This window comes from Canis lupus, chromosome 13 (assembly GCF_011100685.1).
Source record: "Canis lupus familiaris isolate Mischka breed German Shepherd chromosome 13, alternate assembly UU_Cfam_GSD_1.0, whole genome shotgun sequence".
Taxonomy (NCBI): Eukaryota; Metazoa; Chordata; class Mammalia; order Carnivora; family Canidae; genus Canis; species Canis lupus.
In genome coordinates this window covers 44,593,589-44,608,196 of record NC_049234.1, presented here as the reverse complement: position 1 = coordinate 44,608,196, position 14,608 = coordinate 44,593,589, and the positions used below count along the sequence as shown (strand labels likewise).

The following is a 14,608-nucleotide window of genomic DNA, read 5'->3' as shown; positions in this document are numbered from 1 at the left end:
GTGTCTCTCATGCTTTGTCACCCTCACTGTTATTTTCACTCATTTTCTCTCCTTTCCCTTTATTCCCTTTCACTAATTTTTCTATTCCCCAAACGAATGAGACCATATAAGTTTGTTCTTTTCCGATTGACTTATTTCACTCAGCACAATATCCTCCAGGTCCACCCACATTGAAGCAAATGGTGGGTATTGCTTCTAATGGCTGAGGAATATTCCACTGTACACATAGACCACAGCTTCTTTATCCATCATCTGTCGATGGACACCGAGGCCCCTTCCACAGTTTGGCTGTTGTGGACATTGCTGCTATGAACATCGGGGTGCAGGTGTCCCGGCGTTTCACTGTGATGCCCTCTGTTTATAAACCACTGGGGGTGGTGTTTCCCCACAAACCCTGCTGCCAGTAATCTTTGTGAGAATGTGGCTACGAAAGTGGTCCTATTTCCTGAGGATTTTATTTTTTTTAATTTTCTTTTATTTATTCATGGAGACACACAGAGAGAGGGAGAGACACAGGCAGAGGGAGAAGCAGGCTCCCTGCGGGGAGCCCCACGTGGGACTCGATCCCAGGGCTCTGGGATCATGACCACTGAGCCACCCAGGTGCCCTATTTCCCATGGATTTTAAAGATGCCAACAGTGTCATCTTTTCTTCCTCATGGAGCCAAACCACATCCCATGGTGAAATAGGAAAAATGTTCCAATCCTTGTCTCCGTGACCAGGGATTTTGTTGACTGAGCCTTTAAGACAGCACAGTGTGTGCTCCAGGACCTGCAAAGTCCCTTATGAAAACACACCTTTTGCTTTCTGACTGAAATCCTTCTTTCTACAGGGGATCAAGTCCAGCAAATAAGTGGGCAGAGCCTGAGAGCCTGCAACTCTGGGGGTCCATTCTCTCCCAGCTCTTCCTTTTTACCCCATGCATATCAAGTCACCCACCTAGATCCCTAGGGCAGTGTGGTCCAATGGAATGTTCTGTGATGATGGAAATGTGGCATCCATTATGGTGCTCATGCCTGGCTACTGAAGGTTTGAAAAGTGCCTAGTGTGACTGAGAACTGAACTTAAAAATGTATGTGATTTTCATTAATTTAAATTTAAATGGCCACAGGAAGCTTGAGTTTGCAGCTCAAGTTATTTTATTTTGGCAGCACTCTCTACTCTTAGAATTTTTCACTCAACTACCAATCACACCCCATGGGTCAGCCCAGGTTTCTTCCTCTTCCCTTTGTGGAGAACCAGCCTGATCCAGGTCCCTGCCTGCAAATTCCAGAGCTGATTCCTGAGTGAGCTTCAGGCTGAGCTAACCATCTCTATTTCCCTTTTCCAGAAACCTAAAAGCCGCCCCACATTTGCTGAGCTACTGCAGGTTCTCACGGAGATCGCAGAAACCTGGTGACCTGAATGGAATGCCCACCCGGAGGGTCATCTTGCAAAATTATCACAAGAGGAAATCCTGTGTGGGGTCACTGATGGTGAACACCTTCCTTTAGAGCTGCTGACTCTTGGAAACAGTGCAGAGATCACAGACTTTTCAAACTTTAAGGCTTAAGATGAGTCTGGCAGTAATTTTTCTGCACAGGTGTTTGAGAGGGGCTTCTAAACTCTGATTTTTCTGTAATGTTCTTCATGTCCCAAAGGCGAAAAAGGGAAAAATGCTCCATCACAGTCTTCAGTGCTCTTTGTGACAATAGCCCTGAGAGCCCCTGAGGGTAAATGAAGACCTGACCCATTACAGGGCTGAGGACATTTCTTTTTTGAAGAGGAGTGATATTCGTTACTTCAGCGACTTGCTGAAATAAAGAAATTCAGCTAATTCCTGAAATAAAGGAGCCTCCCCTGAAGAATTTAATGCTTTTGAGCTGTACAGATCCTTATGGAAAATGCACCTTTACAAACCACATGAATGTGAACATTCTTAAACTGTCTTTTATAATCTTCTCTATGTTATTTAACTAATCAGTTTTACCCATACCGGATTCCTTTGGAGATAGCTTCTTGTATTGCAGGGTTTTTTGTTTTTTTGTTTTTGTTTTTGTGTTTTAGGTAGGCATGGAGCCAGCCCATCGTGGGGCTTGAACTCCTCACCCTGAGATCAATGCCTGAGCTGAGATCGAGAGTTGGATGCTTAGCGGACTGAGCCACCCAGGCGCCCCCACCACATTCCAGTTTTAAGCGTTGCGAAGGCAAAGTTCTTTGAACGGGCCCTGGTGACATTTCTATTTGCAGTAATATCCATTGTCAGGGTTGGTTCAGAACCTGAATTTCAGTCTAAAATTTGTGTCCGTGGAGGTGAACAATTTCAGAAGCCTTTTAAAAAACATCTGTCGTGTATCTTTTGTTTTTCTCATGGTGTAAAAGAATGCTTATTGCACAGTTAGGTAAAGAAATGTTCTACATTTTGGAGGTTTCCTCTTTTTTTAAGTTAAATTCTTAAAAAACTTTCTTGAGTATAGTTGACACACATGTGATATTAGTTTTGGGTGTACAATGTAGTGATTCAACATCTCTCTATGTTATGCTGTGCTCAGCACAAGTGCAGCTACCGGCTGTCCCTGTACCACGAATGCTGTTACAATATCATGGTCTGTGTTCTCTATGCTGTGCCTTTTATTCTCATGATTTATTTATTCCCAGACTGGAAGCCTGTATCTCCCACTCCCCTTCACCCATTTTTCCCATCCCTCCCTCCCCTTCCCTATGGAAACCATCAGTTCATTCTCTGTAATTATGCGTCTGATTTTGTAAGAAGCCTCATTTTTCTTGTAGAAAGTACGTCTAGTAAATTTCTAGAAGATGACTTGTTTTTTTCCACGAGTGAGGGAAAAACCGAGAAATCCAAATATTACCTACATTCCATTATTTCTGAAGTACAGGGTTTTGAATTCAAGATAAAATACCCAGTTGTCATAACTCAATCTTAACTTCTCATGCATCATTTGTAGGACTGACTGGAAATTTATCTCTATCGTTGTGAGTGCTTCAGAATTGCTGGAGGAAGAAGGTTGTGGCAGAAAGTAGAAATGTTTTCACCATCGGGTTTCACAACGGCAGCCTCGTGTTTGTATGCCATCCATCCTGCATCATGGTCTAAGTCACTGGCCAGTAGTAGTTGTGGCTTTTAAGTCATATTTCCCCACTCCAAAAATGAGATTGTTGACTATCAGTGGTACTTGGGCAATGTGCACTGAAATAATGAGCACCAGGCACGAGAATGTTCAACTTTTTGATAATGCAAGAAGTGGTCTCAGAAATATTTGTACGAGACCCTGTGGTGTTTCTGAGACTATCATATCGCTTTCTCTCATGACTACGGGAGGTGAGACAAGGCTCCTATGACTGAGACCTTAGATCGAGTAAGATATGCAGAAGTTTAGTGCAAGAGAGCATGGGACTATCAAACAGCAAAAGCCAAGGCCGGGGGAGGGTAAATGCTATGACAATCAGAGAACCCAAACACTGGAAACTTAGGGTCAACTAGAGAGCATCTGCCATCAAGGCAATGCAGGGAGACGGAGTACAGGCCAAGAATGAGTCCAGAGATGAGTCACTCCTGGAGGTCGGTGACAGCCGCTGGCATGTCCACGCACATACGTTTGTGGCGGTAGTCAAGCTCTCTTCCTTCTGTTGTAACACTTCTAGAAAGTTTGAGGTACCGAGAAGCAGGAGTAACTGGAGCCATCATGTACGTAACTGAGGCTCCAGATGATGTGTGAATTTGGAATGTCTTTGTCTAGACAGACATTCAGCGTTCTTTGGCAAAAGACAAAAATCTCTTAAAGACTAAAGAGGAAATGAGAAAAAAAATTTTTTTAAAGAAGCACTCACACAGCTTCTCCTGGGAGGGAACTACGTTTTGCAACCAATCTTCGTATTAGTTATTGATCAACTGGAGTTCTCTGTGGATAGTTTACATGGTTTGGGGTGAGAGAGTGCAAGACACAGCTCTGCATAAGAAATGGGCAGGAAGGGATCCCTGAGTGGCTCAGCGGTTTAGCGCTGCCTTCAGCCCAGGGTGTGATCCTGGAGACCCTGGATCAAGTCCCACGTCGGGCTCCCTGCGTGGAGCCTGTTTCTCCCTCCGCCTGTGTCTCTGCCTCTCTCTCTCTCTGTGTGTCTCTCATGAATAAATAAATAAAATCTTAAAAGAAAAAAAAAAAGAAATGGGCAGGAAGCTTAGGGGTTGATTGTGAGTGAGAGCCATGAAATAGAGAAGACAGGGGGGTCAAAGGAGAGAGGGGAAGCCCAGAAAAATGGAAAGGATTTGGAGCCAAGCATAAACTATGTTCAGTGTAAATACCCACTTGGCAAGAACAGTCATAGGATTTTTTTTCCCCTTAGTAGACTTTTTATCAGTACAATGCATGGTCCCTCGGGTCGCACTGGCAACACATTTGACTCACATGACACGATAGCATCTGATCCAGCACTGTTTGCTCAGCTCGTTAGAGGGGTTCAGGACAGGAAAGAGCATGCACACCCTTCAGATTCAAAGAAGCCACCCAGTTGTCCATGTGCCTAGAGGCTTGGGTCCCTCCTCACCCGCGAGAGAGTGTGTACGACTGCTGGTGCGAGGCGATGGTGTGTGCAGTTCATCTTTAACCAAAGATGCTTTCCCACCCGTCGTGCAGGCCTGCAATTCACAGGTCTCCCAGCCCACGTGCCGTTTCACAGATCAGACATCTTCACGGTGTTCAACATACGTGCCTGGCACTGGGACCCAACATTCCCGGTTGACCTTGGGACATGGTCAAGGGACTGTGCTATTCAAATGCTGGGAGAAGACAAACCTTAAACCCTCCCGGGTGGACCTAGGTCTGGGAGAAAAAGAATACAGTTCTGCTGCAAACACTTTGCTCGTAATAAGGTACACGAATCACGTGGATGTGGCGTAGTTGTCATAAAGCGAATAGATGGGCGTAACTAGCACTCAGATCTGGAAATGGTACATTCCAGAGTTTCAGAATCCATTCTCATTTCCTCTTCGAGTCATTAATCCAACAGTAATCAATATCCTAATTTCCAACACCACGGATTAATTGGTGTGGGGTTTTTTTGAACGTTCTGTGAGTGGAATCCTGTGGTATGCACGCTTTAGTGCCTGGCTTCTTTCACTTAATATGTGTTTAATCCATCCATGTTGCATGATTATATCTTACCAATTCCATGTCTGTTTAGTCTTCCACTGTATAATTACACCACGGATCATTTATCTGTTCTACTCTTGGTGGACATTTGGGTTATTTCCAGTCTTTGGCTAATAGGGTAGGTGCTGCTATGACCATCGTTCTACATGTCTTTTGGTGAATTAACAGAATAAAAAAGACATATTACTAAGGGACAAGTGTGTTTTGGAAATATTTTCATAACGTTTCCAATATAATTGGTTCCCTTATTAATTTTATGTAATTTTATTTTATGCATTTAGAGACCTTGTTCAGAGAAGGAGTATAAAGGCTTCACCAGGCTTCCACAGTGATCTGCAGCATAAAAAGGCTAAGAACCCTTGTATTGAACTGAGTCTCTGAATCTGGAAAGGTCTTTGCTGGACCACACACAACTGACCAGCTGCTTATCGTTGCTTTAACAGAAGCCTCTTGAGGATTCAGTTTGGCCGGTGCTGTGGGCTGATTCCCCAGTGTGCACCTCCCCCCCGGGCGCCTTCCGTCCTCAGACCCGGCTCTGTCCCCCTCCCCCAGGCATTGTCAGGGCTGGTCCTCAGTTCTGGTTTGCACGACCTCTCTTCCACCTGCCTTCTACTTCTATGATGAGTGTGATGGGGGCCGATGAGTGGAGTCTCAACCACTCCCACGTTTGGCCACAGAAAGGGAAGCTGGACAGCAACGGGCCCCTCCAACCTCCATGGGCTCCAACTCCAGGCGAGCATTTCAGGCTCTCTTCCCCTCCAGAGCTCCCACACCTCGCTAGCTGGAGGGAGAGAGGTGAATGCCTCACATCTCCCGGGAGGCCAGGGTGGCTCCATTCTACTTCCAAAACAAGAGGTGGGAAAATAAAAGCCCAATCCCAGAGAGATAGGCATTTTTGACTATCAGCCCTGGTAGGGAGGCGCTCCTGGCATCTGGCGTCTAGAGACCAGGGATGCTGCTGAGCATTCACCAGGACACAGCACCTTCCCTTACAAAGAAGAATCATGCAGCCCCAGGTCAATAGTGCTGGGTTGAGTGGGGGGTTAGCGGACCATCTGACGTGAGGTCCAGGGGTGCAGAAGTCACCACATCATCATACTTCCAGCTCCCCTGCTTGGTCCTTAGGCTGCCTCCCCTCTCCACCCCCGGATGAAAAGTGGCGGCTGTAACCACATGCTTTGCCTTGACCCCCAAGAGCATCCAAAGGTCCAAAGGGAGAACACATCCTCGTCCAGCATTTGTACCAGAGCCCGATGGTCTCTCGCACCGGCTCAGGGCCACACGCCTCCTGGAACAAATCCCTGCAGCTCGAGGAGTAGAATGCTTCGGCTGGCTCAGCCTCCCACAAGGGCCAGGGACGGATCTGTTCTCCCGCCACCACTCGGAGGTGGCCGTTGTGGGCTCTGGAGCAGGCGGGGCGGCGGGGCTGTGGACAGAGCTGGCACGAAAGTCGCGCATGGCCCAGGCTCCGCTTCCTGCCGTGCACCGTGTGGCCCGACGGCCTTGGTCGCCACCTGGAGCCGTCCTGCCACGATCCGGGTTTCTTAGACCTAGAGCAGCTCCCACATGGTTAGAAAACTGGGGAGGGACGCCTGGGGGGGCTCAGCGGTTGAGCACCTGCCTCCAGCCCAGGGCCTGATCCTGGGGTCCTGGGATCGAGTCCCACGTCGGGCTCCCTGCATGGGGCCTGCTTCTCCCTCTGCCTGTGTCTCTGTCTCTCTCTCTCTGTGTGTCTCTCATGAATAAATAAATAACATCCTTTAAAACAAAAGAAAACTGGGGAATTTGCTGATGCTAAGAGTTTTCCCCAGGCCTTGAACCTCTAGAAATGATCCCGAGTAAGCTTTCTCACGGTTAGAGACAGAGCTTAGCAACGCGGGGCGCTCCCGGGAAGAAGCAGGAGAGCCCCCGCAGATGCTTTCCTGTGGGGCCAGGTGCCGGGCAGGGACCTCTGCTGTCCCACCAGTCGCCCGGAAGGTGGAGAGTGTGGGCAAAGGTGCTGCCTGGTTGGGGCCCCCCGACCTGGTCCCCGACCTGTGCCCGGCCTGGCACCCCCGGGCCTTGCACCTGCTAGCCCCGTTACTAGGGGTGCTCCTTCCACGTGCACGCCCGCCTCGCGTCCTCGAGGTCTGCAGGCTGTTGCTCAAATGTTATCCTCCCTTCAAGTCTTTCTCGAATCGCCCCATTTGACATCATAACTCTGCTGCGGACATTCCCTGTCCCCCTTTTCTGCACAATTGTTCTCTATTCCTCTGAACGCTACATAACAAACCATATATTTCTACTTATTTAATTAGCCTATTGTCTGTTCCTTCTCCCCCCCGCCACCCTCGGCAGCGGTAACAGGGGTCAGGTGTTTCTTTTTTTTTTTTTTTAAGATTTTATTTATTTATTCATGAGACACACACACACAGAGAGAGAGAGGCAGAGACACAGGCAGAGGGAGAAGCAGGCCCCGACGTGGGACTCGATCCCGGGTCTCCAGGATCAGGCCTGGGGCCGAAGGTGACACTAAACCACGGAGCCACGGGGCTGCCTGGGTCAGGTGTTTCTGTTTCATTCACTGCTTCGTCCCCGGGTCCCAGAAAAGGGCCCAGCACAGAGTTAAGTTAAATAAATATTCATGGAATGACCCAGTGGGGGGGGGGGGGGAAGAGTAGCTTGCCTCTCCAGAAACTTCATCTGCCAGAGATGGAGGTGAGTCTGACAAGCTGCTGGCCTCGGGGCTTCTGGGGGAGCCCGGCCCCGTCATGGTCTGGAGGGCTCACTCGCTTCAAGTTAGCACCCTCCTTGCTCCATGGCTTAAGGCCCTCGATCTGTAAGGGAACTCGTTTGCTTTCTTTGGGATCTGCACACCACTGGCCCTGGGGAGGAAAGGACCCGAACGTTCCCGGGCCACGGAGGCCTGCGAGCCACCTTGGCAGCTTTCTGATGAGCCCGGCCATCCCCCAGCAACATGCTTGTCCTGTCGCAGGTCACACAGACGACTTTACGGACCGCGCCCTGCCCAGGCAGCCCTTGCCTCCTCCGCAGAACGGAGTGGTGTGCGCAGCCCCGGGGCCCGGGGGGCCAGGCCTCCTCGCCCGGCCTCGGGGCTCCGAGCAGGCTCCGCGGCTGGTGCCATCGAGTCACTCGGCAGCCAGAAGCGTCGGGGACCACTGTCCTCCCCTAACTGACTACACCCCTTTAAAGTCCTCCGGGCCGGCACCGCCCTCTGCGCTGCACCTCTCCCCCAGGTGGCCTCCCCAACACAGCTAAGTGCCTTTCTTTTTTTTTTTTTAATTTTTGTTTATTTTTTTTGCTAAGTGCCTTTCTAATCAAAGCCTGTCTTTGGTGTATTGCTCTTCCCGCGCGGGCAGGGCAGCTGGGGGCTCGGGGACATTTCCGCACAGCCCGGGACTGCTCTCCCCTCTGGTTGTACCGGGTAACCTCAGGGAGTCACCCGTTCTTCTTGTGTCCTTCTCCAGAACAATCTACCTTGCACATAATTCTCTACGTCCCCTTCCCCCTCCTTACGTACAGAAAAACACAAAATACATTATGTTAGGGATTGACATCTGATTATTCGAGAAAAAGGACACCTATGAATAAGTCCACGGAAAAATAGAAACTCATAGAGATAGAGACGTATTTAATAGAGGAAGTCGATTATCCTCATGTCCCTGGCGGCGATGGAAATTTCCCCCCCTCTACTGCCAAATGCAGACAACCTGTAGCTACTTTATTGTGTCTGCAGCTCTCCGGTTTGCCTCAGTTTCCCCCGCGTGCTGGGTTATGCTGGGGAAATTCAATTCAGCTCCATCTCCTAGCTTCAGCCCGGCATGCCAATGGAAATGGTCTCCATAAGTGAATCGGGTAGCGGCTCAGATTTTGCCTTTCCCTCCCTCTGGGTCTGCCCAGGTGGTATCTGGGTGTAGAAGGCAGAGGGGTGGCTTTGTCCAGGGGCGATATGCAAAGTACTCAACGACTGATTTGGCCCAGGCCCAGGCCGGTCAGGGTTCCTGTCCGCCAGTCATCCGTCCGGCCCACTGGGTGCAGACTGGGGCTCTCAGCCCGGGAAGGTGACGTTGTGCTGGTGCTGTGGGTGCGAGGCCTGTTTGGATTGGAGCAGGGCCTCCTGGCCCCTCTGGTCTCCACAATCCTTCTCATCAACCTGCTGGCTGCTCACCCTGCTGGCACTGGCGACCAAGCTGGTGGCCCTGCGGGGTGGTCTCTCCTGAGCGGTCAGGGCCCAGAAGCCCTTCCTGGCTGACTCGACCTCCCCCCGGCCTTGCTGCCCCAGTGGCCCCTCGTGGGCTCCACCGTGGCTTCCACGGTCCCAGGGCCTGGGCTGCTGGGCCCGCAGCAGAGGCTGCAGGTCGTCTCCCTTGTATGGCAGGTGCCACGACAGCATTTCTGGGTCTTAATTCAGGAGCTTTCCAAGTCCCACCTGGAGCACATATGGAAGCTTCTGGGTCCCATCCACATCTCGGGGGGACTGAGAATAGCTCAGAAAACATTCTTCCTCACTTCTGCAGTGTTCTTCTGTCTCTGTTTTTATACTTTATAGACAACCGCCTGGAGACTTTGTTAAAATGCAGGTTTTGATTCAGTGGGACCTCAGATTTAAAAGACATTTATTCACGAGAGACACACAGAGAGAGGCAGAGACACAGGCAGAGGGAGAAGCAGGCTCCCTGCGGTGAGCCCGATGCGGGACTCGATCCCAGGACCCCGGGGTCACGCCCTGAGCAGAAGGCAGACGCTCAACTGCTGAGCCACCCGGGTGTCCTGAATCCTGCATTTTTACAAGCTCCTAGCCAATGTCAAAGGTGCAGCTCCTTGGATCATATCCTTCTGCACCCCCATAGCCTGCAGGCTAACAGGAGTCAGGGAGAGGGACACTGACTTATGGAAAAGTAAAGATGTCTTGACAATATACCCATTACACATGGCAACAGACAACTTCCCAGTAGTGCTGTGGGCTTATCTTCCAAAAGCCAGCCTCAACCCTTTACTGTGCCCGTTAGGGACATTACGCAGCTTCCGAGGCTCTCTGGCAGCAGGTGTTCCTACACGGGCAAGCTTCACATAATGAAATGCAGCCAGGAGCACGGGGAGACCCTCCCTTCCCAAACAGAAAGCCAAGGCTCATCAGAAAGGAAAGATTTTGTCCCTTCCTGTTGGAGCACGGCTTTGAGACCTGAAGGTACAGTGACTCTGAGGAAACAGGAGTGAAGGTGAGGGCCCGTGGATGGGGTTGCCTGATAAAATACAGGATGTCCGGTCCAACTTAAATTTCAGATCAACAACAGATAATTTTGAACCCTGAATGCTGGGATTACCTCTCCTGTCACGTTCAGCCCCAGACATGGGTGGGCCCCTCCCATCCCAAATTCGGTTCAGATGTTGAGGCCGTTGACACCATACCTGTACCCAGAGGGTATGAAAGGTGAATGACTCCCATGATGAAGGTTGCCGGGGACATCTGCTGGGACATCCCCAGGAGCTCCAAAACCAGCTTGGGGGCGCAGGATGGGGCAACTCCTTGGAGTTTCCTGGTGATGGGGGTGCGGCTGAGCTGAAGGGCTTGGAGGTGCTGTGGGTCGAACCTCCGGCTGGTACCAAGCTGGGGAGCAGCCGGCCTGGCCTGTCGGCCTGCTCAGGTGTGGAGGGGGGAAGAGGCCAGGGGAGTAGGGGGGCTCGAGAGCTGTCAGCAGACATCAGAAAGCCATCCCAGCAAGTACTCGCGAATATTTCATGTGAGACATATGCATCTTAAATTTGTTTGTTGTTTGTCTGGAATTCGAATTTAACTGCTTGTCTTTGCATTTTTGTTGTTTGTGTTAAATCTGGCAATCCCATCCGGGGCGCAGAAAGAAAAGCCTGGGTCCCTCCTAGGGTTGGAGGAGCCCCTGCTCCAGCTCTGAATTGTCCACCTCCAGACTTCTTAGATGACACGAATGAACCTTTATTTCTTTAAGCCACGACTAGCCTGGTGCTCAGTTACCGAAAGCCAAGCCCATTCCGAAAGGTCAGCTCAGCTGGCTCCGTGGGCAGCTCCTCCTCCGCGCTCCGACTCCGTGCGGATTACGCACCTGCTACAGGTACCGACTCCAAAGACTGTTGAAATCAGCCCAAGACATCGAAAACAACCATAGAGTAGGGGTCTATTTCAGCACTTAAAAAAAAACTTTGGGGACACCTGGGGGGCTCAGTGGTTGAGCGTCTGCCTTCTGCTCAGGGCGTGACCCCGGGGTCCTGGGATCGAGTCCTGCATCGGGCCTCTGCGTGGAGCCTGCTTCTCCCTCTGCCTGTGTCTCTGCCTCTCTCTCTCTCTGTGTCTCTCATGTATAAATAGATAAAATCTTTGAAGAATAAATAAATAATAAAAAACCCAACAACTTTGAAATCAGGATGTGACTTATAATAATAATAGGTGGGGTCTTAGATTTCAATCTAAGTGGTTCCCCGCCCTGTTTGCTTTTTAAAACAATCTGGGGAGCATTTAACAAACACTGTGGCCTGTGTCCTCCCCCAGAAGTTTTATTTAATTGGTCTGGGGCTGGGCCCAGGTCCCGGGTAATCTTTAAAAGCCTCCTCAGGGTCAGTAATTATGCAGGCCGGGCCCCAAAATCATCGCACCTGGTAAGATGCTTCATGTGTGGGTGCACGCGTTTCCTCGGAGTCAAGCCTTGTTACGAAGGCTTTTGAGGGGTGGAACAATGAACGAGAGGGGTCCCCTTGATGCCTGCTGGCAGACGGCTGTTCCACAGGCTGTCCCCTTGCCGCTGTCCCCTTGCCGATGTGACATGGGCCTTCGCTCACCTGCGCCCGCGTCCCTTCACTGAGCGGCTGTGCAACTGGGGCTGGGGGTCCAGGAAACCCAGTGCGTTTCTGCAGAGCCCGAGACCCAGAGGTGGGGGGAGCTTGCAGGGTCCCCTCACTGAGCGGCTGTGCAACCAGGGCTGGGGGTCCAGGAAACCCAATGCATTTCTGCAAAGAGACCGAGACCCAGAGACGGGGAGCTTGCAGGGTCCCCTCACTGGGGACAGGATCCCGTTGCTGTCGGGGGCTCTGCAGGAGAACTTAAAGAAGCAGGTTAGGGGTGGGCTCTCCTCTGTCCCATCGGGGGAGCCCGCTGCATGTGAGCTCCGGGGGACCTGAGGACAGCTCTTTTCACAGGAGACCATGCGCTGTGCGGTCCAGCTGGTGCAGGTGCAAGCGAGCTGAGCTCACCTGGGACTCCGAAGGGCGCCTCGCTGTCTTGTGCGCTCGGTGACAAAATCGAACGTGTTTCTGCGTAGCTACAGGTATCAGAGCTCATCCTTGGTGTTTCTCGACGCTTCTAAGTCATGGCCCGTCCGAGATGCGGGCCCCACGGGTGGGCGAGTGGGCTCTCCGCTCCTGGGCTCGCCGGCTGCCCGCAGGCCGGTCACGGGCGGCCCGGCCACTCCTGTGGCGTCTGTGCCACTTGACCTTGTTTGACCAGTTCCTCCACGCTTTTTATTTGTCCTCTGGCCGTGGGCTAATCTTCAATCTGCAGGCACCTGCCCAGCAGGGGACCTGCTCCGTGAGCCTGGAATGGCGCTGGATTCCTTAAGCCGGACCAGTTCTCCCAGTAAGACCAGGTCGTGGAGCTGGAGACGCTGGTTCCCCGTCCTGCCAGTGCACCTCAGCGCTGCTGGAAAGATTGAGCGGCTGCGTTACAAAGCCTGCACCTTGTGATCCTGAACTTAGACTCCAAACTGGTAGAAAGCCTTGTCCTTTTGCCCCTGTGCACGCAAGACTACTCAGAAGGAATTAGGTTCAATCCAGGTAACGGGGTAAATAAAATCTGATTCTACTGATAGGGATTTTTGTGTCTGCTTCCGCCAAGGCTCGCCCATTATAACCCAGCTTTCTGGTTCCGTGAGTTAAGGAGAAGAGAAATCTCCTTTATCCAAGTGTATTTTGTTTAAAACTCTTCTAGTGATATGATGAGATGTGAATGGTGAAAACAAAGACAGAAGCTCATTGAGAGACAGGGAGGGCTTCCTGGGCCAGACAGAGGGCTCTTTTGCCCATTTGTGGTCTATGAAATAATCTGTTTCGTTGAGCTTAGACCATGCATGTCCTTGACTGTACCGTCTGGATGTTTATTAGGTGCAATGAACTCAAGGAGTAGCCTCAAGTCATGAGGAGTAGCCTCAATTCTAGGACTCCCCTAGAATCCATTCTAGGGAAGATCCACAGGTTTTCTCCCTAGAGACTAGGGCCTCAGATATGCTTTCTGTGGTCCCTGAGTCCTTGGAGAAGCCATGCAAAGCAGTGCACGAGTTCCCCAGCCAGGGTGCGTGGGTGCTGTTTACTGGCACTCAGGAGTTCCTGGCTGGATCACAGAAGCAGAAAATGGGAGCGGATTCTAGGGACACGGCAGTCAGAGCGCGGCTCCGTTACCTCTGCTGCCAACCCTGTGCATCGGCTTCTCCCTAGTCAAGTAGTTGCTGGGATCTACTCCTGCCTGGGTGGCAGGGAGGACGGGGTCTTCCGAGTGCCCCAGTACAGACAGCTGGTGTGACACTTGTCTTCAAGGACTGGGAGAGCTTGGCCTGCAGAGGCCCTACTCTCCCCTGGGCCACAGGGGCAGTTCTACAGATGGAAACTAAACTGCCTTCCCACTCAAAGGTTTTCTCCCATACACGTGGCATTTACAGGGATGCACTTTTCCCTCCAGAAGCGAGGTCTTTCATGATTTGTAGCTGAAGGGGTAAAAGGGTGGTTCAGGCCGCCAACTCTCGCAAAAGGCTTTCTGTTGTTTTTTGCAACCAATCAGAGCTTTCAGTTGAGAAAAATACGTTGGCCGGTGGAATACATAACATTTAAGACTCTTTTACCTCTGCTTACCTCTGAGAGGCTTCCTGTACACCGAAGCCAGGTACTGAAATGTTTGATGAACATTTGATGAACCCTTTGCTGAGAGCAGTGTTTCTACACAGCCAACTCCAGCAGGCCCTCCTTAGAGATGCTTACATTCAGTAGATGGAGTTGGTCGAGGTGTTGGCAAGCCTGCATTTTGGTCCTCATTCTGGCCCTAAGGAACTGTGTGATTTAAGGAATTGCGTGTTACTTCTTTATTTATACCATGGTGGGACAGAGGGAGCATGGGAGACCGTAAGAAAGAGGACTTTTGTACCCCAGACCATTCATTTCCATAGAAACAACTGAGAGAGTTGTTCTTAAACATGAGCTCAAATCAAAATAGGGAAAATTGATAAAGTCATAGTGATGTGGTCCATACGTGAAGGTGTTTTTTTTTTTTTTTTTTTTTTGAGTAAACTCTACCCCCAACCCAGGGTCCAAACTCACAGCATAGAGATCAAGAGTCTCATGTTCTTGGGACTGAGCCAGCCACACACCACCCCCCGGGGGGGGGGGTGGGGGGGGTCCGTTCCCTAGGGTGGGGCTAGAGGGAAATTCACTGAGGGTTTGTAAATGTAAAT

General features: G+C 50.8%; 1 protein-coding gene across 2 annotated transcripts in view; it reads left to right on the top strand.

The window, feature by feature from the left end:
• TXK (TXK tyrosine kinase) overlaps nucleotides 1-2,918 on the top strand; it is a 63,528-nt gene extending 60,610 nt beyond the window's left edge. For both annotated transcript variants that reach the window (XM_038556038.1, XM_038556039.1), the window contains one exon: nucleotides 1,331-2,918. In XM_038556038.1, coding sequence (XP_038411966.1) covers nucleotides 1,331-1,399 — 69 coding nt within the window. In that variant the 3' untranslated portion in view covers nucleotides 1,400-2,918. The remainder of the gene's footprint in view (nucleotides 1-1,330) is intronic.
• Nucleotides 2,919-14,608: the final 11,690 nt, after the last annotated feature.